Source organism: Littorina saxatilis, linkage group LG8 (assembly GCF_037325665.1).
Source record: "Littorina saxatilis isolate snail1 linkage group LG8, US_GU_Lsax_2.0, whole genome shotgun sequence".
Lineage (NCBI taxonomy): Eukaryota > Metazoa > Mollusca > Gastropoda > Littorinimorpha > Littorinidae > Littorina > Littorina saxatilis.
In genome coordinates this window covers 26,903,721-26,925,586 of record NC_090252.1, presented here as the reverse complement: position 1 = coordinate 26,925,586, position 21,866 = coordinate 26,903,721, and the positions used below count along the sequence as shown (strand labels likewise).

Sequence of the window (21,866 nt, the reverse complement as noted above, 5' to 3'; positions counted from 1 at the left end):
ATAGAGACACACATAGAGACAATGAGACACACATAGAGACACACATAGAGACAGAGAGACACACACAGCACGTAGCCCTGCCACTCCCGCCCTGTCTCACGCGACGACAGGTAGCGCATCATCGCCATGTACACACATAGAGACATATAGACACACAGACACACATAGACATAGAGACACACATAGACATAGACACACACACAAATAGAGACATACAGATACACATAGACATAAAGACACACATACAGACATAGAGACACATACAGACATAGAGACACACACAGCACGTAGCCCTGTGATGCACGTGCTACAACAGGGTCCTGGCTATGAACATCGCTCACCAGCTTCTGTTTAAAGGTTGACACGCTGACACAATTATGCACAGTAGCAACATGCCCCCACGAAGAAAACTGAGCGATTTGGATAGAGGAAGGGCAATAGGATAGCAACAAGACGGTGTTACTGCCAGGCAAGTGGCCCAGAGGCTTGCAGTGGCTCCCTCTGTCATCATCAGACTAAAACAGAGATTCCAAGCAACTGGAAGAGTGCAGGAGCGACAACGTTCTGGTCGGCCCAGAGTCACCACACAAAGAGAGGATCGCTTCATTCGGAGGCAGGCCATGCAACAAAGAATGACTACGGCAAACAACATTAGGCAACGCCTACAAGCTACCACCAACACTGTTGTTAGTGGTCCGACTAGCCGAAACCGCTTACACAACTTTGGCTTGCGTGCAAGGCGTCCAGTCCGAGGAACAACCCTGATTGCTAATCACCGAGCAGCTCGCCGAGCCTGGTGCACTCAACATGTGAGGTGGCAACGTCAGCAGTGGGATCTGGTGTTGTTTACAGATGAGTCCCGCTTTTGCTTGGAACCTGCTGATGGTCGCATCCGAGTGTGGAGGCGTCGTGGTGAGCGCTTCGCACAAGGCGCTGTTCTGGAACGACAGCGTTTTGGCGGAGGCTCTGTGATGGTCTGGGGAGGGATCAGCACACGTCTAAGAACACCTCTGTACCATGTAGTGGGCAACTTGACCGGTGTCCGCTACCAGAATGAGATCCTGCAACCCCTGGTCGTTCCAGCCCTCCAAGCGATCGGCCCTCGTGCGATTCTTCAGGATGACAACGCACCTCCCCATCGCTCTGCAGCTGTAAACAGCAGGCCAGGGTCAACAGGATGCTGTGGCCAGCCAACAGCCCGGCCCTGAACCCCATAGAGCACATGTGGGACGAGCTTTGTCGTCGGGTACAGCAACATCACCCTCTTCATGCCAATCTGGGTCAACTGCTGCACAGGCTCCAGCAGGAATGGAATGAAGTTCCCAGAGCATTCATATGCAACCTGATCCACTCCATGCGCCAACGATGTGTTGAATGCCTGGCACACAACGGAGGGCACACGCGTTATTGACACTGATTCACATTGTTGTGAATTCCATTTTCGAGGGTTGTCATGTTTGACACACTCTAGCTAAATTGTCGCTGCCGCGTTCGATCTTTGCTTTGTTTGTCATTACTCCTTGGTTGTTCAATTATATAATTTTTAAAAAATGAAAAAATTCGGTCTTATCTGTTTTGTGTGGCGTGCTTGTACAAAAGTGATCCTTAACTTTTTTTTAAGAGTGTATAGACACACAGACATAGAGACAGACCTAGAGACACACATAGAGACAAAGAGACACACACAGCACGTAGCCCTGCCACTCCCGCCCTGTCTCACGCGACGACAGGTAGCGCATCATCGCCATGTACACACATAGACATATAGACACACATAGAGACAGAGACACACATAGACACACATAGAGACACACATAGACATAGACACACACATAGAGACATACAGATACACATAGAGACATATAGACACACATACAGACATAGAGACACATACAGACATAGAGACACAGCACGTAGCCCTGCCACTCCCGTCCCGTCTCTCGCAATGACAGGTAGCGCATCATTGCCCTGTACACACATAGAGACATATAGACACACATAGACATAGAAACACAGAGACATAGACACACACATAGAGACAGACACACACATAGAGACAAAGAGACACACATAGATACACATAGAGACATGTAGACACACATAGAGACATGTAGACACACATAGAGACAGACACATAGACATAGAGACACACATAGAGACAGAGACATAGACACATACAGACATAGCGACACACACAGCACGTAGCCCTGCCACTCCCGTCCCTCGCAACGACAGGTAGCGCATCATCGCCCTGTACACACATCGAGACATATAGACACACAGAGACATAGAGACACACATAGAGACATAGAGACACACATAGAGACATAGAGACACACATAGACATAGAGACACATATTGTCTTGTACAGAATAACAACTGTGTGAATGGTGCTATACTGAATGAAAGAGTGTGACATGAAGTTCTTGTACATCATTGTAAAGAGTGTGAATGACGTTTTAGTTTAGATGTCAAGCGCTTAGAGCAAGCCTTTTTAACGAAAGTTTTTGATTTAGCGCTATATAAATGTTCTTATTATTATTATTATTATAGAGACATAGACACACACATAGAGACATAGAGAGACACATAGACATAGAGACACATATAGACATAGAGACACACATAGAGACACACATAGAGACATGTAGACACACATAGACATAGAGACACACACAGCACGTAGCCCTGCCACTCCCTACTTGGCGTGACAACAGATTGCGCATCATCATCCAGTACACACACATATAGACATTGAGACACACGTATAGTCATAGAAACACAGAGACATAGAGACACACAACTGACCCGAGCAGTAGGGGAGACACACAACTAACCCGAGCAGTAGGGGAGACACACAACTGACCCGAGCAGTAGGGGAGACACACAACTGACCCCAGCAGTAGGGGAGACACACAACTGACCCGAGCAGTAGGGGAGATACACAACTGACCCGAGCAGTAGGGGAGACACACAACTGACCCCAGCAGTAGGGGAGACACACAACTGACCCGAGCAGTAGGGGAGACACACAACTGACCCGAGCAGTAGGGGAGATACACAACTGACCCGAGCAGTAGGGGAGACACACAACTGACCCCAGCAGTAGGGGAGACACACAACTGACCCCAGCAGTAGGGGAGACACACAACTGACCCGAGCAGTAGGGGAGACACACAACTGACCCGAGCAGTAGGGGAGACACACAACTGACCCCAGCAGTAGGGGAGACACACAACTGACCCGAGCAGTAGGGGAGATACACAACTGACCCGAGCAGTAGGGGAGACACACAACTGACCCGAGCAGTAGGGGAGACACACAACTGACCCGAGCAGTAGGGGAGACACACAACTGACCCGAGCAGTAGGGGAGACACACAACTGACCCGAGCAGTAGGGGAGACACACAACTGACCCGAGCAGTAGGGGAGACATACAACTGACCCGAGCAGTAGAGGAGACACACAACTGACCCGAGCAGTAGGGGAGACACACAACTGACCCGAGCAGTAGGGGAGACACACAACTGACCCGAGCAGTAGGGGAGTGCAGAGGTAGAGGAAGTCGGAGACAGCTTTCTGCAGGAAGATGACACAGAAGTCCCCCGCCATCATCCGTACCAGTGTCCGCATCAGTCGTGGTCGCCATCTGCCCTCCTCCTGACATTATACAACGAAACCATGTCACACCCTGTAGCATAAGCAGCAAAACCGCAGCAAAAAGTACACCCATTGACGTGACAGGAGAAGAAGACAGCGAAGAAGTATAGCTACGGACGTGACAGGAGAAGAAGACTGTCAAGCAGTACAGCCTAAGACGTTACGAAAGTCGACAGAAAAGGGGATACGTTATAATATGTTAACACAGCGATTACCAGCAAGCGACATGCTGTCCAACAAATACTTACGCGGCACACGGTAAAAGACAATCACGAATCCGAGTTATCTTCAACTCTGGCTGGCTGAATTTATGGATAAGATGCCAATGTGATAATTATGTCAATATCACAGAATGACGTTCTCTACTTCACTGCCTAGCCACTTGGACCAGGGACAGTAATACTAATAGCAATTTCTTCATTAGTTATCTTCTCTGTTTAATCACGCGTGTATTCTCTAGCTCTACCAAAAGGAGGAAGGAAGTACAGGAGCCATGACAGAGATGTCCTACCTCTTCCTTGTGATGGTCAGGCGGCGAGCCGTTGTCCAGCAAGTGTGTGGATTCCTTGGTAGACTGGCTCGCATTGGTCGCTCTGCACTGCTCCTTCCTTGGCAACACAATGTACAACAGCGGGCACGTTAGTCCGGAATCAAATCGCGCGCTCGAACGTTCACCTACTGATTTCCGACATTTTGAGGAAAACTTTCGGTTGACATACCATGCAACAAACCAATTAGACGCGTTTTCCATAACTGAAACGCAACTGCATATGTTATAAACAGCGTTCTGGCCTTTCATCATTATAAACGAGTACAGTGCAAAACATCTAATGCGTATACGGGAAACCTCGACAGCTTCTGAATAAATGCCATCATTATTGAAATAGTTGTGCACAGTTCTAAACGTCAATAAAATACGAGCACCTAATATTATATTCAAAGCATTATATTGTTCACACACACCCACATATATATTTGAGACCCGACGCCCAAACCAGACTGTGCTATGTGATATAAACCTACGACAATAAAATGCCCTGACCTTGATTCACCATTCACCTCAACCACTAACTATCATCCTACTGAAAGTGAAGCAATGAGGCACAGCTCTCTTTAAACTGTAGCCACCCTCCATGTTAGACTATCCCCTTTTAAGACGTTGCTCTCTCACATTTTCTGTTCACAATCTCTGTAAATATACCCCATTTTAAGAATACCAAGCCTCTCACTTCTCAGATTGTTGCAAGTCTTCAATGGGGCGAGGGCGGGGGGACCACTGAAGAGTGTTTACCACCTTACCGGTTAGCTTGCTGGCAGACACGCTGCTCCTCGGCCCACATACGGTTGAAGCGGTCCGCCAGGTTTGCGCTGCGTTCACCGGCAGGTAGCTGCCACAGGTCGCCCTCCTCCAGGTCACGACCAAACCCCGTCACCACAAGCCTCCATCACACAGGAAATTTCTTTTCTTTATTTGGTGTTTAACGTCGTTTTCAACCGTTCAAGGTTATATCGCGACGGGGAAAGGGGGGGGAGATGGGATAGAGCCACTTGTTAATTGTTTCTTGTTCACAAAAGCACTAATCAAAAAATTGCTCCAGGGGCTTGCAACGTAGTACAATATAATACCTTACTGGGAGAATGCAAGTTTCCAGTACAAAGGACTTAACATTTCTTACATACTGCTTGACTAAAATCTTTACAAACATTGACTATATTCTATACAAGAAACACTTAACAAGGGTAAAAGGAGAAACAGAATCCGTTAGTCGCCTCTTACGACATGCTGGGGACGGTGCAACTGAATTTCACGCACTTTTGAATTTCACGCTATGAATTTCTCGCATTTCTTAATAGCACATGAATTTCACGCAGGTTTCCAGTTAAAATCTCTCATTACTTGTCATTTGAATTTCACGCACACGCATGCACGTATCCCCCCTGCATCGGTGTGTTCGTGAGTGAGTCCCGTGTATAGACGCATGAATACAAATCACAATTCAGCAAGACACGAATACCAACAACCAACATGGGAAATCCGTGGGAGTTTATACGTCACGACGGTTCGCTCACAACTCACAAATCACAATTCAGTTCAACTACACGGCTCATTTCGCCATGGCACAGCAAGAGACGAGCATCACGATAACAACAACCAACAGGGGAAATCCGGCAATTCTCAGCCGTGGGAGTTTATACGTCAAGGACCGTGAAACCAAGAAATCAAAGACATGGCGTTGTTCGATACGTGGATGTCCAGCGCGCTTGAAAACAAGTCTCGACTTCAAGGACCCGATTTACTCAAATGAGCACAATCATGAACTAAAGACAGAGAAAGACATTTCCGTCTCCGAATTTCGAAAACAATGCAAAAAACGTGCAGCCGAGGATCTATTTCAAAGGCCGGCAAAATTGATGAGGAGAGAGCTAGGGAAGTTGCCAGAAGAAAATGACTTTGACATGCGTGACGTTGTGTACGCGAGATACGTTACGCGATGTGGAATGAGAGAAAGAATCACATGCCAAGAATAGACTCGAAACACATGAATATGTTACCCAATATGGACTTTTATCTGAACACAAAGAACACAAAGAAGACATGGTGCAGCTCAATGACAGTGAAAACGGAATCATTATTTTTGCAGCACCATCAAATCTACATCTTCTCTGTGATCCTGCTGTCAAAATCCTGGGGGACGGCACCTTCAAAACATGTCCTCGGTTTTTTACTCAATTATACATCCTGCATGCTTTCAAAAACGGTGTCTATGTGCCATGTGTGTTCTGCCTACTTCCTTCGAAGTCAGAGGACATTTACCACAAAATGTTCCAAGCAGTCCACTTCATGTGTGTCCAGCAAGGACTTCATCTGGATGTTACATCAATCAATCTTGACTTCGAACTGGCAACCCACAAGGCTGTGCTCAAGATCTGGCCGAATGCTTCGATCCAGGGATGTTTCTTTCATCTTTCACAGGCCTGGTATCGGAAGATCAACAGTCTTGGACTGTCAGTCGACTACCAACAACCTGATTCAGACGTTGGTTTGTGGTTGAAGCGTTTCTTCGGTCTCAGCTTCCTGAACCCAACGGAAGTTGAGGACTGCCTGGCTTTTGATGTCATGCTCGATGCTCCCGATGATGAGAGGTGTGTGCAGTTTTCTAACTACATCCTGTCCACGTATGCTGCACCGGACGCCACTTTCCCTCCAACTCTATGGGCCAACCATGACCTGGATGATGTGAAGACAACGAATGGATGTGAGTCGTTCCACCGGCATTTCTCGGACCTGTTCAGATCCCCACACCCCAATGTGTTCGAGCTGATGGCCAACCTGAAGGACATACAAGCTTACAGCACTACAAAGTTGAATACAATCAGGACTGGTCGTGGGGCTCCGGTTTTGCGTCGACAAGTCCGTTTGAAGCGTGATGCGATGGCAACAATCAAGAGACGATACGCTGCCAATGACATTTCGAGAAAACAGTTCGTGTCAAAAATGGCTTGGAAGAATCTCCCAGCAAAACTCTAAATGTCATTCGCATGTATTTTATCCTTGTTGGTGAATGAATTGAAGACATGTATTTTATTCTTATATTCTTACATGTATTTTATTCTTATTTACAATTAAACTGTGATTATTTGAATTATTTTTCCTCTCCTTGATGTGTGTGCATGTGTGTATGTATGTGTGTGTGTGTATGTGTGTGTGTGAGTGTGTGAAGAGGTACATGTGTATATGTGTTTTACTGTAAAAATTGCTTGAGTATGTGAAAGAATTGAAGACATGTGTCAGAACGATTCTTCATTCACCTCTTGAAGAATTTACCATCTCATCTAATAGAAAACTTAAATGTTTCAACTCATTTCAAGGTGAATTGAGACTCATCATCGGTCACGAGCAACTCTATCTCATATACACACACCCCAACGCATACACTACATGCGTGATTTTCAAAAGCTCACATGCGTGACTTTCAAAAGCTCACATGCGTGAAATTCAAACCACCAAATGCGGGAAAATCAAATGCGGGAATACGAAAACATTTTTCAAATGCGTGAAATTCAAATGCACCCACTGGGGAGCATCGGGTAAATTCTTCCCCCTAACCCGCGGGGGGTAATCACACAGGAAAGGTCATTAGCTTTCATACTGATCAGCATGATGATCATGATGATGGTGATGATCGTGATAATAATCATCATCATCATGATGGTGATGATGACGACGATTATAAGGAATACATACTACAATCATAGACATACGAGACAGCAATACCGCTATAGTTAACCATTGCCAAGATACAAGCATGTTCTCAAGCAAGCTGTGAAGCACAATTATCCCTACGGCACAGTTTTGTACAGGGAATAAAGTGCGGATCCAGTCTAACCTTTAAACACAAACATGCATAATAATGTCATTCCCGCGCTTACTTTCCAAATTCACCAACCGGCCCTCTAATTCTTCCGGGAACCTCCCCTTCACCAAGTAAACTGACAGACACTGATTTAGTTGTGAAAAAGTTGACAAAGCAAAGGTTGCACTGATACTGGCAGTCACGTCAATTGCAAGCTGATAGTATATATATATATATATCACTTCTCTCTGTGTCCAGCGACTTTTGTTGAACACACATTACTCACCTGGTCATCCACCAAAACGTGAGGTAGGATGGGAAGGAACACGTGGTTTCCGGGCACAGTCTCTGCACAAAGATTTTTTTTCAACAGCGACATGAATGCCTGTCCTCTTGTCTCCGTGTCTGTGGATTCAACTTCAATTCCAAGACAGCGTTGCAAAATCTAGTATTGGCTTGCTGCTAATTACAAATAAAGCGTTTCGTATTAATCTATCTTTACTGATAAGAAATAATATCTGTAGCTAAAAATGAAAGAATGCCAAAAAAAAAAGACATTGTGACAAAGGGGAGATCATTAGTAGAAAGAAGCGAGCAAAACAGAATGTGTGCTGACCTGCCCCTTCTTGCCGCGCTCATTGCCCCGGTTGTTGACGAAGGCGGTGAGCGCCAGTGAACACAGCTGCAGCGAGTAGGTCAGCAGGAAGACGGTGAAGCTCACCGTGTAGTAGGCGTATAACTGGTGCGTGCACGACAAACAGTAGTCACATTTCATCTAGTGATGTCACTGACAGAGAAAGACAAACACGCACACGCACACACACGCACACACGCACACAAGCACACCAAAAGAGTGGGATTCCCTGTAGGTGGACTTCCTGAATGAGGATTCCCTGTATACAGGGAATCCCACAGGTGGGAGTTCCTGTAAGCGTTTCGCCGATCTCGCTGAAAGTCACGTGATTCTTAGCGACATCTGTAGAATTTGATGGGTTTTTTCAAATCTTTTTTGGTATTTCTTAAAGTAATCGAGTATGGTTTGCAATTTTGATTTAAGAAAAATTTAAATCGATAACTAAATGAAAGAAAACGCAGCTAAAATAAATTACTCTTAATAACTCTTACGCCTACTGCACGCGAATTCAGGAATTCCGACTAACAGATTTTCCTGTGGAACCGCCATTGTGGAAGGGGAAGTAACACTAAGGTAACTCAAATCGGTTTACTGCAGTCACGCGCTTGGCACGAGATCGAGCGGTATCCTACTTCCCTACAGGAACTCCAACTTGTGGGATTCCCTGGAATCCCCCTGCAGGAAGTCCACCCACAGGGAATCCCACTCTTTTGGTCGACATAGACCCCATCAGCCACACTGACAAATGCGGCTGCGACCCAAGAGGTGTGTCATCAAATAAGTATCCTATACTTTTTGTGAACGTGTTTATCGTGAAATTAAGCAACTAGCTTTGAAATGAAAGATCTGCAGACACATGTGTGTGCGAACAAACTATGGATGTGAACACTGCGGGTAGGCCCCTGAAAGGTGAGTTCAAGTGTCAAGCTCCCGTCCTTCCCGCGTTCCTCGCCATGTTCTCCGACACAGACCTGTCCAAGCTTTCACGTGGAATGAGAGCAAGTCTGTCTTTTTCAGACGTACACAGGATCAACAGAGTGGCTGTATTCTCTGCGGACTGGCAATTTGTTTGGAACTCTCAATTATACCGAATGGTGCTGAATTCATTTAGAAAATTGACATGTACGTAATGTCATGTACGTAAATAACACTCACATCCATATATAAGACTAGATGAATACCCGCTTCGCCGGGTAGGCGGCTTCGCCGGTAGGAAGTAGAGCCAAATACCCGGCTTCGCCGGCCACCCGTACGAAGAAAGGGAGATAAACGCGCAAAACACTGGAGAAGATAAGGAAGAGTAATACCCGGCTTCGCCGGGACAGTGACCTTCTAAAAATAGTAACGGGAATATGGATTGAGCGTAGTGGACAGTGACCTTCTAAAAATAGTAACGGTAATAGGGATTGACGCCACACGAAGGAAGGGAGATAAACGCAAAACACTGGAGAAGATAAGGAAGAGTTACTGGGAATGGATCTGGGAAGACGAACCGAAAAACCAAAATCGGTTCAGCGCTGCGCGCTGAGAGCACGTGTTGAAAATTCTTATCGACCAGGTTGTGTCCGGGGTCTACCTGAATATGCCCACCAAATTTGAAGCAGATCCATCGAGAACTTTGGCCGTGCATCGCGAACACACAGACACAAGCCGTATATATATATATAGATGTGTTATATTTGTATATTTTGTTTATATTTTCGTTAAATAAACAGTTTAAAGGCCGCCAGTAGAAAGTTGATCCCAACAGGAACAAAAAGTAAGGAATAATCCCATCCGGAACATATTTGGTCGTTATTTTTATTTCAACCGGAACCAAAGTATTTACCTCCGTATCTTGCCATTATAATCATCATAGCTACTCAAGAACATTTGAACGTTCTTATGCCTTTTTTATTTGGCCTGCACTACAGACAATGACAATGACAATGACAATGACAAATCTTTATTTTTCGAGGGTGACAAGAAGAGGGTGACAAGATAAGCCTTATTGTGTCTGTTTTGCCACTTTGAGCACAATCGGAACGTCGTTTGAGTCATCGCTGATAAAAACGCTCCCTACCGGAACAGGGTCTCAATCAAATAATCAAATTACAAGCTAGTCTAAACCTTACCGATTGCTTTTGGTACAATGAAAACATATTTTCAGCATTGGTCTCACGCCACATGACAATCTCTGTGGTCTACACAACTTGATTTACGACAAAAACACCAAAACGTGTCAAAAACGAGCATTTTCGTCACATAAAGCATGGTTGTTCACAATCTAGACCCCCGGACGTTCTTTCTATAACATTTCAAGGTAGTCCAGACATTTTGTGACGTGATGCATCAGATATTGTGAGAAGGATATGACTGAACAACCTACCTTCGCGCGCGATCCAGAGCAAGTGAACAAATAGTGACTAACTACAACCGGAACACGTCGCTCCAAACGAGTATGGTGCGGAACAGTTCCCCACCCGTGATGTAGGCTTTTGACGTAATTAGTTGACATGCGGGGGCTGATAAGAGTCTTACGCTGTCCCGCCTGGACAATGATAGCAATACATTTATTAACAAAAAAGTGCAGATGTCGACTTTTTGCAAGAAGGTCATTGAAACTTGGTTTATATATTTTACTTGAGGCATGACTGAAAGCCCTATAGGGACTCTGTGCACCTGTAGGGACTCTGTGCACAAGTGAGAAGTCCAGAAACATTAAAGGATGCTGCTGTTGTGTTGAGTAAAGAGGGTGACCATATTGGTGTGTGTGCACATAATCGATAACAGGACAATTTGGAATGTAGCCTACCTTTTACGTTTCATCCAACTCATGCTGATCTGAAAATATCGTCCTGTACAAATATTGTTCATACAAGTTGTGCCACGGAAAGCTAGCGTGAAGCCCGAAATTAACATTACCTTCAGTATGACCATCGTGTAGAGATGTATGATGTTACACAACGATGTCAGAAGCCAGAAAAAGAAGGGTATTGTTGACGTATGCACGCCTTTCAGTCGTTCGAACTGCGTCATCAGGCATAATGTGGTCTGCAGTGAAATAAAAATTGGGTTAACATGACGGTACTTAACTCCGAAGAAGGGAAGAAAGGAATGAAGACGTAAGACGGACAAAGGCAGGGAGACAGGGAGGTTGAGTGAGACACTGACGTAGGACAGGCAAAGATAAGAGACAGGGAGGTTGAGTGAGACACTGACGTAGTCGTAGGACAGGCAAAGACAAGAGACAAAGAGGTTGAGTGCGACACTGACGTAGGACAGGCAAAGACAAGTGACAGGGAGGTTGAGTGAGACACTGACGTAAAACAGGCAAAGACAAGAGACAGGGAGGTTGAGCGAGACTTTCTTTCTTTCTTTCTTTCTTTGGTGTTTAACGTCGTTTTCAACCATTCAAGGTTATATGTTGAGCGAGACACTAACGTAGGACTGGCAAAGATTTGAGTGCGACACCGACGTAGGACAGGCAAAGACAAGTGACAGGGAGGTTAAGTGCAACACTGACGAAGAACAGGCAAAGAGTTGAGTGAGACACTAACGTAGGACAGGCAAAGAGTTGAGTGAGACACTGACGTAGGACTGGCAAAGAGTTGAGTGAGAAACTGACGAAGGACAGGCAAAGAGTTGTGAGACACTGACATATGACAGGCAAAGAGTTGAGTGAGACACTGACGAAGGACAGGCAAAGAGTTGAGTGAGACACTGACGTAGGACAGGCAAAGAGTTGAGTGAGACACTGACGAAGGACAGGCAAAGAGTTGAGTGAGACACTGACGTAGGACAGGCAAAGAGTTGAGTGATACACTGACGTAGGACTGGCAAAGAGTTGAGTGAGACACTGACGAAGGACACGCAAAAAGTTGAGTGAGACACCGACGTAGGACAGGCAAAGGGTTGAGTGCGACACTGACGATCGAGGACTGGCAAAGAGTTGAGTGAGACACTGACGAAGGACAGGCAAAGAGTTGAGTGAGACACTGACGAAGGACAGGCAAAGAGTTGAGTGAGACACTGACGAAGGACAGGCAAAGAGTTGAGTGAGACACTGACGAGGAACAGGCAAAGAGTTGAGTGAGACACTGACGAAGGACAGGCAAAGAGTTGAGTGAGACACTAACGTAGGACAGGCAAAGAGTTGAGTGAGACACTGACGTAGGACAGGCAAAGAGTTGAGTTAGAGACTGACGAAGGACAGCAAAAGAGTTGAGTTAGACACTGACGTAGGACTGGCAAAGAGTTGAGTGAGAGACTGACGTAGGACAGGCAAAGAGTTGAGTGAGACACTGACGAAGAACAGGCAAAGAGTTGACTGAGACACCGACGTAGGACAGGCAAAGGGTTGAGTGCGACACTGACGTAGGACTGGCAAAGAGTTGAGTGAGACACTGACGAAGGACAGGCAAAGAGTTGAGTGAGAGACTGACGTAGGACAGGCAAAGAGTTGAGTGAGACACTGACGAAGGACAGACAAAGAGTTGAGTGAGACACTGACGAAGGACAGGCAAAGAGTTGAGTGAGACACTGACGAAGGACAGGCAAAGAGTTGAGTGAGACACTGACGAAGGACAGGCAAAGAGTTGAGTGAGAGACTGACGTAGGACAGGCAAAGAGTTGAGTGAGACACTGACGAAGAGCAGGCAAAGAGTTGACTGAGACACTGACGTAGGACAGGCAAAGGGTTGAGTGCGACACTGACGTAGGACTGGCAAAGAGTTGAGTGAGACACTGACGTAGGACAGGCAAAGAGTTGAGTCAGACACTGACGAAGGACAGGCAAAGAGTTGAGTGAGACACTGACGTAGGACAGGCAAAGAGTTGAGTGAGACACTGACGAAGGACAGGCAAAGAGTTGAGTGAGACACTGACGTAGGACAGGCAAAGAGTTGAGTGAGACACTGACGTAGGACAGGCAAAGAGTTGAGTGAGACACTGACGTAGGACAGGCAAAGAGTTGAGTGAGACACTGACGTAGGACAGGCAAAGAGTTGAGTGAGACACTGACGAAGGACAGGCAAAGAGTTGAGTGAGACACTGACGTAGGACAGGCAAAGAGTTGAGTGAGACACTGACGTAGGACAGGCAAAGAGTTGAGTGAGACACTGACGTAGGACAGGCAAAGAGTTGCGTGAGACACTGACGAAGGACAGGCAAAGAGTTGAGTGAGACACTGACGAAGGACAGGCAAAGAGTTGAGTGAGTCACTGACGTAGGACAGGCAAAGAGTTGAGTGAGACACTGACGAAGGACAGGCAAAGAGTTGAGTGAGACACTGACGAAGGACAGGCAAAGAGTTGAATGAGACACTGACGTAGGACAGGCAAAGAGTTGAGTGACATACTGACGAAGGACAGGCAAAGAGTTGAGTGAGACACTGACGAAGGACAGGCAAAGAGTTGAGTGAGACACTGACGTAGGACAGGCAAAGAGTTGAGTGAGACACTGACGAAGGACAGGCAAAGAGTTGAGTGAGACACTGACGAAGGACAGGCAAAGAGTTGAATGAGACGCTGACGTAGGACAGGCAAAGAGTTGAGTGAGACACTGACGTAGGACTGGCAAAGAGTTGAGTGAGACACTGACGAAGGACACGCAAAAAGTTGAGTGAGACACTGACGAAGGACAGGCAAATATTTGAGTGAGACACTGACGATCGAGGACTGGCAAAGAGTTGAGTGAGACACTGACGAAGGACAGGCAAAGAGTTGAGTGAGACACTGACGAAGGACAGGCAAAGAGTTGAGTGAGACACTGACGAAGGACAGGCAAAGAGTTGAGTGAGACACTGACGTAGGACAGGCAAAGAGTTGAGTGAGACACTGACGAAGGACAGGCAAAGAGTTGAGTGAGACACTGACGTAGGACAGGCAAAGAGTTGCGTGAGACACTGACGAAGGACAGGCAAAGAGTTGAGTGAGACACTGACGAAGGACAGGCAAAGAGTTGAGTGAGTCACTGACGTAGGACAGGCAAAGAGTTGAGTGAGACACTGACGAAGGACGGGCAAAGAGTTGAGTGAGACACTGACGTAGGACAGGCAAAGAGTTGAGTGAGACACTGACGAAGGACAGGCAAAGAGTTGAATGAGACACTGACGTAGGACAGGCAAAGAGTTGAGTGACACACTGACGAAGGACAGGCAAAGAGTTGAGTGACACACTGACGAAGGACAGGCAAAGAGTTGAGTGAGACACTGACGTAGGACAGGCAAAGAGTTGAGTGAGACACTGACGAAGGACAGGCAAAGAGTTGAGTGAGACACTGACGAAGGAAAGGCAAAGAGTTGAATGAGACACTGACGTAGGACAGGCAAAGAGTTGAGTGAGACACTGACGTAGGACAGGCAAAGAGTTGAGTGAGACACTGACGAAGGACAGGCAAAGAGTTGAGTGAGACACTGACGTAGGACAGGCAAAGAGTTGAGTGAGACACTGACGAAGGACAGGCAAAGAGTTGAGTGAGACACTGACGTAGGACAGGCAAAGAGTTGAGTGAGACACTGACGTAGGACTGGCAAAGAGTTGAGAGACACTGACGTAGGACAGGCAAATAGTTGAGTGAGACACTGACGTAGGACTGGCAAAGAGTTGAGTGAGACACTGACGTAGGACTGGCAAAGATTTGAGTGAGACACTGACGTAGGACAAGATGTAGAGAGCGTCTCCTAGGTAGGCGGCAGGCGAGGTGCTGATGGTCAGTGCACGTGTCCTCATGGCCAGGTGCAGGAAAGACAGCACGGTCAGTGTGATGCAGCAACACTGCAAACACACCACGGCCACTGTGTATAGTGCACACACACACACACACACACACTGAGGAATACCAGTCATGACCAGTTTTCTTGAATTAAATGTCCGCGACACACTTTAAAACAGCCCGATCGAACTACCTGACGGCTTTGTTTCCAGGGAACAAGACAGTTACCTGGCGCGGAAACGTAAGAATGAAATGATTTAGTGTAACTTTTGCTAAACATGCAGAGACATTATAAAGCCAGAAACCTTCGAATAGTTATCACCCGTTTTACTGGTTTGTACTGAGGTTTCTGCGCGTGGCACATGGTACATTTCTGGTTCCCGGGGATTAGAAACATGACCGCAAAGAAGCTCGGGGTTTGAAGCAATCTGGGGTTGTGCATGTAATGATCCCGGCTGGTAAAGAAGTAAGCTGCAGCTATGATCAGTCAACCTCACTCATTCAGCCTCAGAGACTCACCAGCCGTGCCCCAAAAAGAGCGGTGATCTTGAACTCAATGTCGGTGGCGCGCTGTCGGACGGAAGTGACGTAGTAGGGCAGCATAAGGAAGAGGAAGGCGCATGGCAGCCAGATGAGGACGGTGTGTCGGAAACAGTCGGTGAACTGTGGCCACGTATTGTCCACCAACAAGCTGGTGTTCTGAAACACGTGCAACACCACACACACGCTGTCAACCTCAAGACAAATTTCCATCTCAAGCCATACACAAGTACGAGGGGACGTCAAACAATAATGAGGCTGCCTTCAGATTATACTATATATATATATAGTAGCACATAGCAACAATGTATGTGCTTGTATAAATGCTAGTGACCAAATAAAGAAAGGAAAGTGTACTGAAAGAAGAGCATACGACAAAATAGAGAACCGGTTATGACGACACAGCGTTTTCTTCACTGCAGGCCAAAAAGATATCCTATGAAAAAAAAGTTATTAATGAAAGAAACAAAAGGAAGAGGAGAAAAAGAAAAGTCGCGTGAAGGGATACCAACACATTTTGTCAATCTGTCTGCCTGATGCGTACAAAATGCAACACAGAAAACCCGGGATCAGTCATGATCGAGACTAGCAAGGAGTCGGTAACCGAAACCCGATGACATAGGACCTAATTTGCATAAACCGATTTTCTTTAATTTTACGCACATTTTTATAGTAAACATGACAAATCTATATACTTTTGGGTTGAGGGAATGAGTTCATTTTTATATTTAGTCAAGTTTTGACTAAATATTTTAACATCGAGGGGGAATCGAAACGAGGGTCGTGGTGTATGTGCGTGTGTGTGTGCGTGTGTGTGTGTGTCTGTGTGTGTGTGTGTGTGTGTGTGTAGAGCGATTCAGACTAAACTACTGGACCGATCTTTATGAAATTTGACATGAGAGTTCCTGGGTATGAAATCCCCGAACGTTTTTTTCATTTTTTTGATAAATGTCTTTGATGACGTCACATCCGGCTTTTCGTGAAAGTTGAGGCGGCACTGTCACGCCCTCATTTTTCAACCAAATTGGTTGAAATTTTGGTCAAGTACTCTTCGACGAAGCCCGGGGTTCGGTATTGCATTTCAGCTTGGTGGCTTAAAAATTAATTAATGACTTTGGTCATTAAAAATCTGAAAATTGTAAAAAAAAATAAAAATTTATAAAACGATCCAAATTTACGTTTATCTTATTCTCCATCATTTGCTGATTCCAAAAACATATAAATATGTTATATTCGGATTAAAAAGAAGCTCTGAAAATTAAATATATAAAAATTATTATCAAAATTTTTTTTTCGAAATCAATTTAAAAACACTTTCATCTTATTCCTTGTCGGTTCCTGATTCCAAAAATATATAGATATGATATGTTTGGATTAAAAACACGCTCAGAAAGTTAAAACAAAGAGAGGTACAGAAAAGCGTGCTATCCTTCTCAGCGCAACGAATACCCCGCTCTTCTTGTCAATTCCACGTGCACTGCCTTTGCCAAGGGCGGTGGAGTGACGATGCTACGAGTATACGGTCTTGCTGCGTTGCGTTGCGTTCAGTTTCATTCTGTGAGTTCGACAGCTACTTGACTAAATATTGTATTTTCGCCTTACGCGACTTGTTGATTCTCTATTTGAAAATTCAATTTTAAAAAACTTAATGAAAAATAAAAGTGCTAATTTCAAAGCTTCCGATTTGAAATGGTATCCAGTAGTCAGGACTTCGAACAATTTCATTAAAAAATAAGGTCACCTAAGTGCGCCATCAACTTTGTGAAAAAACGGATATGACGTCATCAAAATCATTAATCTGTATATTCGAAAATCCCACCTGAGGATAATTCCTGGCATAGGTAACATGTAAAATTTGATAAACATATGTTCGTTTGTTATTTTACTCTTTCGCCATATTTTGCACACTACCATTTTATTGGTATCATAATATTCTTACAGGTTTGTGGCGTTGTATCGTTGTAGGGGGATTACGAACTTGTTACTGTAGATTATTTCTCAACATGGGAGACATGTGCCGTGCTACAGCTTGTTTTATCAAGGTACCCGCTTATTCACTTATTGCATTATTGGGCCAGATGCAAAAAAAGCTTACCCAAACTTATTATGTTACCCTCGTTTAAATAAAGAATTGTCATAAGATGTTTGATGGGTTGTTGACAGACCAGCTTTTTTTATCGGTCCGAGGGGGAGCATATCGTCTTTTGTTTCATATTTATTGACCAAGGCCGAAGGCCGCGGACAATAAATATGAAACAAAAGTCGATATGCCCCCCGAGGACTGGGTGGCCGAGTGGTAACGCACTTGCGCTCGGAAGCGAGAGGTTGCGAGTTCGACCCTGGGTCAGGGCGTTAGCAATTTTCTCCCCCCTTTCCTAACCTAGGTGGTGGGTTCAAGTGCTAGTCTTTCGGATGAGACGAAAAACCGAGGTCCCTTCGTGTACACTACATTGGGGTGTGCACGTTAAAGATCCCACGATTGACAAAAGGGTCTTTCCTGGCAAAATTGTATAGGCATAGATAAAAAATGTCCACCAAAATACCCGTGTGACTTGGAATAATAGGCCGTGAAAAGTAGGATATGCGCCGAAATGGCTGCGATCTGCTGGTCGATGTGAATGCGTGATGCATTGTGTAAAAAATTCCATCTCACACGGCATAAATAGATCCCTGCGCCTTGAGTCTGAGTCTGGAGATACGCGCGCGATATAAGACTTCATATCATATAACATAACAAACATCGTTTTTGTCATCATTTTGGTAGTGAGAAAATAAGTGCCAAATCAACACAGGGAGCCATGCTTTGAAACACGAGTTCTGTTTTGACAATACATATGTTGGGGCCCCAGCACGTTGTTGCAATCAAAGCTGGCGTCTGAAAGCAACTTTGTGTTTTGAGTTCATACAATTTTGGGATAAATATGTCAGGTTTGAGGATGCACAGTTCTGATGGTTCCTCTCAGTATTCCACCCCCTCGGTTTTCAGTTGTAAATATTAGGCTTAGTTATCGAATGTGGAAGCTACGTTGGGTCAAATGTCACAGAAGAATTGCGTCGTGCAGCGAAGGAGAGAATCGCGATCTTGTTTCCGACTCATTGCCTCTTTGTTTTTCATTAGACCTGTCTTTCTGCTTGCTCGGCTTTGTTAGATGTTTGCATATCTTGTTGCTATGTTCTTTGCTTTGATTATTATTTCTTATTTGCGCTTCGTTTACAACGTCTTGTGCCGCACGGGTCAAAACTTGTGTGTCAGGGGTCAATTGGTTTGACTTGAACTTGACGTTCGTGTTTCTCCGAACGTCTGTGTATCGAAACACAGATACACGCACTCCATGACTTTGTAAGAAGACAAAACATATCGCTAGGTTTCATTTGTTTGTGATGAATTTATGACCTTTCATGAAGTAGTTTTGTTTTTTGTTTACTTTTGCCAGTTTGCCAGTTCGTTTTTGGAACTTTGCAAAGCAGTGTCACGTCGTCTGTTTAGGTCTGGGGAAACGCCAATGAAAAGAGCCGAAGAATCCCCGAGCGTTTCTATTGGGTTTGCTTTTGGTTATCCATGTATAACCTGCTTCCTGCAACTATGGTAACCGGGGATTTATTGCATGGGGAACATGAGATTTATCCTACATACGTGAGAGAGACACCCGTGAGATAATAATCGTTCAAATCACACGTGTGTATATCATGTAAATGAGGTCATGTCAACCAAGTCTGGCAGGGACCTGTTTTTCCACTGCCAAGTCACCGAGACAAACGTCATTATAGAAACACAAATTGCGCTCGCTAATTACCCTCGATGAATCTTTAGAACTAACACGTCACGCCACACTTTCAGAGTGACGTTTCTTTGCTTTGACGTAATAGATTGCACGAGGCTTTTGAAGAGATCGAGGTTCCAAAACAAGCGTCTTCAATTTAGCTTCCTCGAATGCAGGACATTTTCAGTAAAATACACGAAAGTACAGTATGTACGATAAACAGAATACTACATGGCTTGCTGTGTCGTACCAGATTTACACTCGTTGCTTTTTCAAATAGTGAACAGCTCGCTTTCGCTCGCAGTTCAATATTTAAAAAAAAAAACCTCGTGTAAATCTGGTACGACACAGCAAGCCATGTAGTATTCTCTATTTATTTCCCAGGTGTTTGTGAATGAAAACTCGTAAAAATGATGACAATGTCACTTATTCCATGAAAACATACCATGGGCTGTTGTAAACAGAAAACAAGTCGCGTGAAGCGATATAAAAACATTTAGTCAAGCTGTCGGCATCAAAGTAAAAGATTACCACCAAAAAAACAGTCATCGCCGAGACTATGTGAAGATAGTCTCGACTAACCAAACTCAAAGACCGAGACGGGTCATGCTCGTCTCTGCGTAGCGTGCGAACGCAGTACTTACTTAACCTATTTTCTGTAATTCTGAGCATATTTTTAGAGTAAACATGACATATGTATATATTTTTGAATTCAAAAGAAATTGAGGAATACGATGCAATCATTTTTAAATATGTTAGTGAAAATTCGATTTTAATGACAACTTTAATGAGCAAACTTATGAACTAATTTTTACACTGCCAAGCTGAAATTCAATACCGTAGTCCGGACTTCGTCGAAGATTGCTTGAACAAATTTTCATCATTTTCATTAAAAAATAAAGTGCTGCCTCAACTTTCACAAAAAGCCGGATATGACGTCATCAAAAGCATTTATCGAAAAAATGAAAAACGTGTCTGGGAATATCATACCCAGTAACTCTTATGTGAAATTTCATGAAGATCGGTCCAGTAGTTTTCCCTGAATCGCTCTACACACACACACACACATACACACACACATACACAACCACCCTCGTCTCGATTCCCCGTCTATGTTAAAACATTTAGTCAAAACTTGACTAAATGTAAAAAGCGTGCAAAAACTCTATTTTTATTGAGGCTCTTTTGGCAGATAAAGCATGTACACATGCAAAGGATCTGATCGTGCTCAAATAACGTAACTAATATACCAAGTTCTACCCTCTGCGTTCGCATCACGTACTGGTACCGACTTAGTACCTGCTACACATCATTATTCTAAGTTTCAGACTTCTAGCTTCCATTAAAAACCAGCTATAAATCAAGTCAAGTTTTAGCGTCCGTTAAATGTACTTAGAACAACGGATGCCAGAAAATTTTGAAAACATGCATCAATCACAAATGCTAAATGCAACCGTATTTCTTTTACTTCAGATTTATATTTAACACGTGTTTAGGGCCCTTTATACACATGTTCAAGTAATACAACCAAAATTTAAAACAAAGAAACTCTTCAACCTTTAAGATGGCATTTTCTGTAAAAGTCAAAAATTGAAGTTACGAACTTCTGGCAGTAAGCCGTAATATGTGAGTGCGTGTGGTGTGGTGTGTGTGTGTGTGTGTGTGTGTGTGTGTGTGTGTGTGTGTATATGTGTGTGTGTGCGTGTGTGTGAGTATGTGTTTGTGTGTTTTGCTTGTGTGTGTGTGTGTGTGTGTGTGTGTGTTTAAGACTACTGACCCACAGCTGTTCCTCACAAAAGCGCTCCATGTCGCCGTCACACCAACAGTACACAGTGCGGCGCTTCCTGCCTGCAGATCTCTCACCTGTATCAACAGCCACAAAACACACAACACTTCAATTACAAACGACTGTTAGTAAGTCAGTTACAAAACAGAACAATGGACACCCCTTTACAGTTGTTGCGATCGGCACATAAACATTCAACGCTGCAACGTCAAAATGCTCATCAGCAAGCAACTATGGGAAAGAAGTAACTGAGAACTGATGAGAATAGACGAGAAACGTACTGCAGGGAAAAAAAGAAGTAAAGAAGAATGCGAATTTATTTCAAAACTAAAACCCTTTCCTAACCTAGATGGTGGGTTCAAGTGCTAGTCTTTCGGATGAGACGAAAAACCGAGGTCCCTTCGTGTACACTATATTGGGGTGTGCACGTTAAAGA

The 21,866-nt window shown here is 44.6% G+C and overlaps 2 protein-coding genes across 2 annotated transcripts; one reads left to right on the top strand and one right to left on the bottom strand.

Annotated features, from left to right (window-relative positions):
• Window positions 1-846: 846 nt before the first annotated feature.
• On the bottom strand, window positions 847-21,527 carry LOC138974580 (ATP-binding cassette sub-family C member 3-like). Its single transcript, XM_070347299.1, has 12 exons — window positions 21,422-21,527; window positions 15,863-16,042; window positions 15,286-15,405; window positions 11,555-11,683; window positions 8,633-8,755; window positions 8,303-8,364; window positions 4,961-5,101; window positions 4,173-4,269; window positions 3,534-3,661; window positions 1,899-1,968; window positions 1,251-1,378; window positions 847-976 (listed from the first exon to the last, which is right to left on the bottom strand). The coding sequence occupies exons 1-12, from the start codon at window positions 21,449-21,451 to the stop codon at window positions 847-849; spliced, it is 1,338 nt and encodes a 445-aa protein (XP_070203400.1). The 5' UTR covers window positions 21,452-21,527.
• Window positions 6,207-7,291, top strand: LOC138973177 (uncharacterized). The gene has a single exon (XM_070345866.1). It carries the CDS (start codon window positions 6,258-6,260, stop codon window positions 7,188-7,190), a length of 933 nt encoding a protein of 310 aa, XP_070201967.1. The 5' UTR covers window positions 6,207-6,257; the 3' UTR covers window positions 7,191-7,291.
• Window positions 21,528-21,866: the final 339 nt, after the last annotated feature.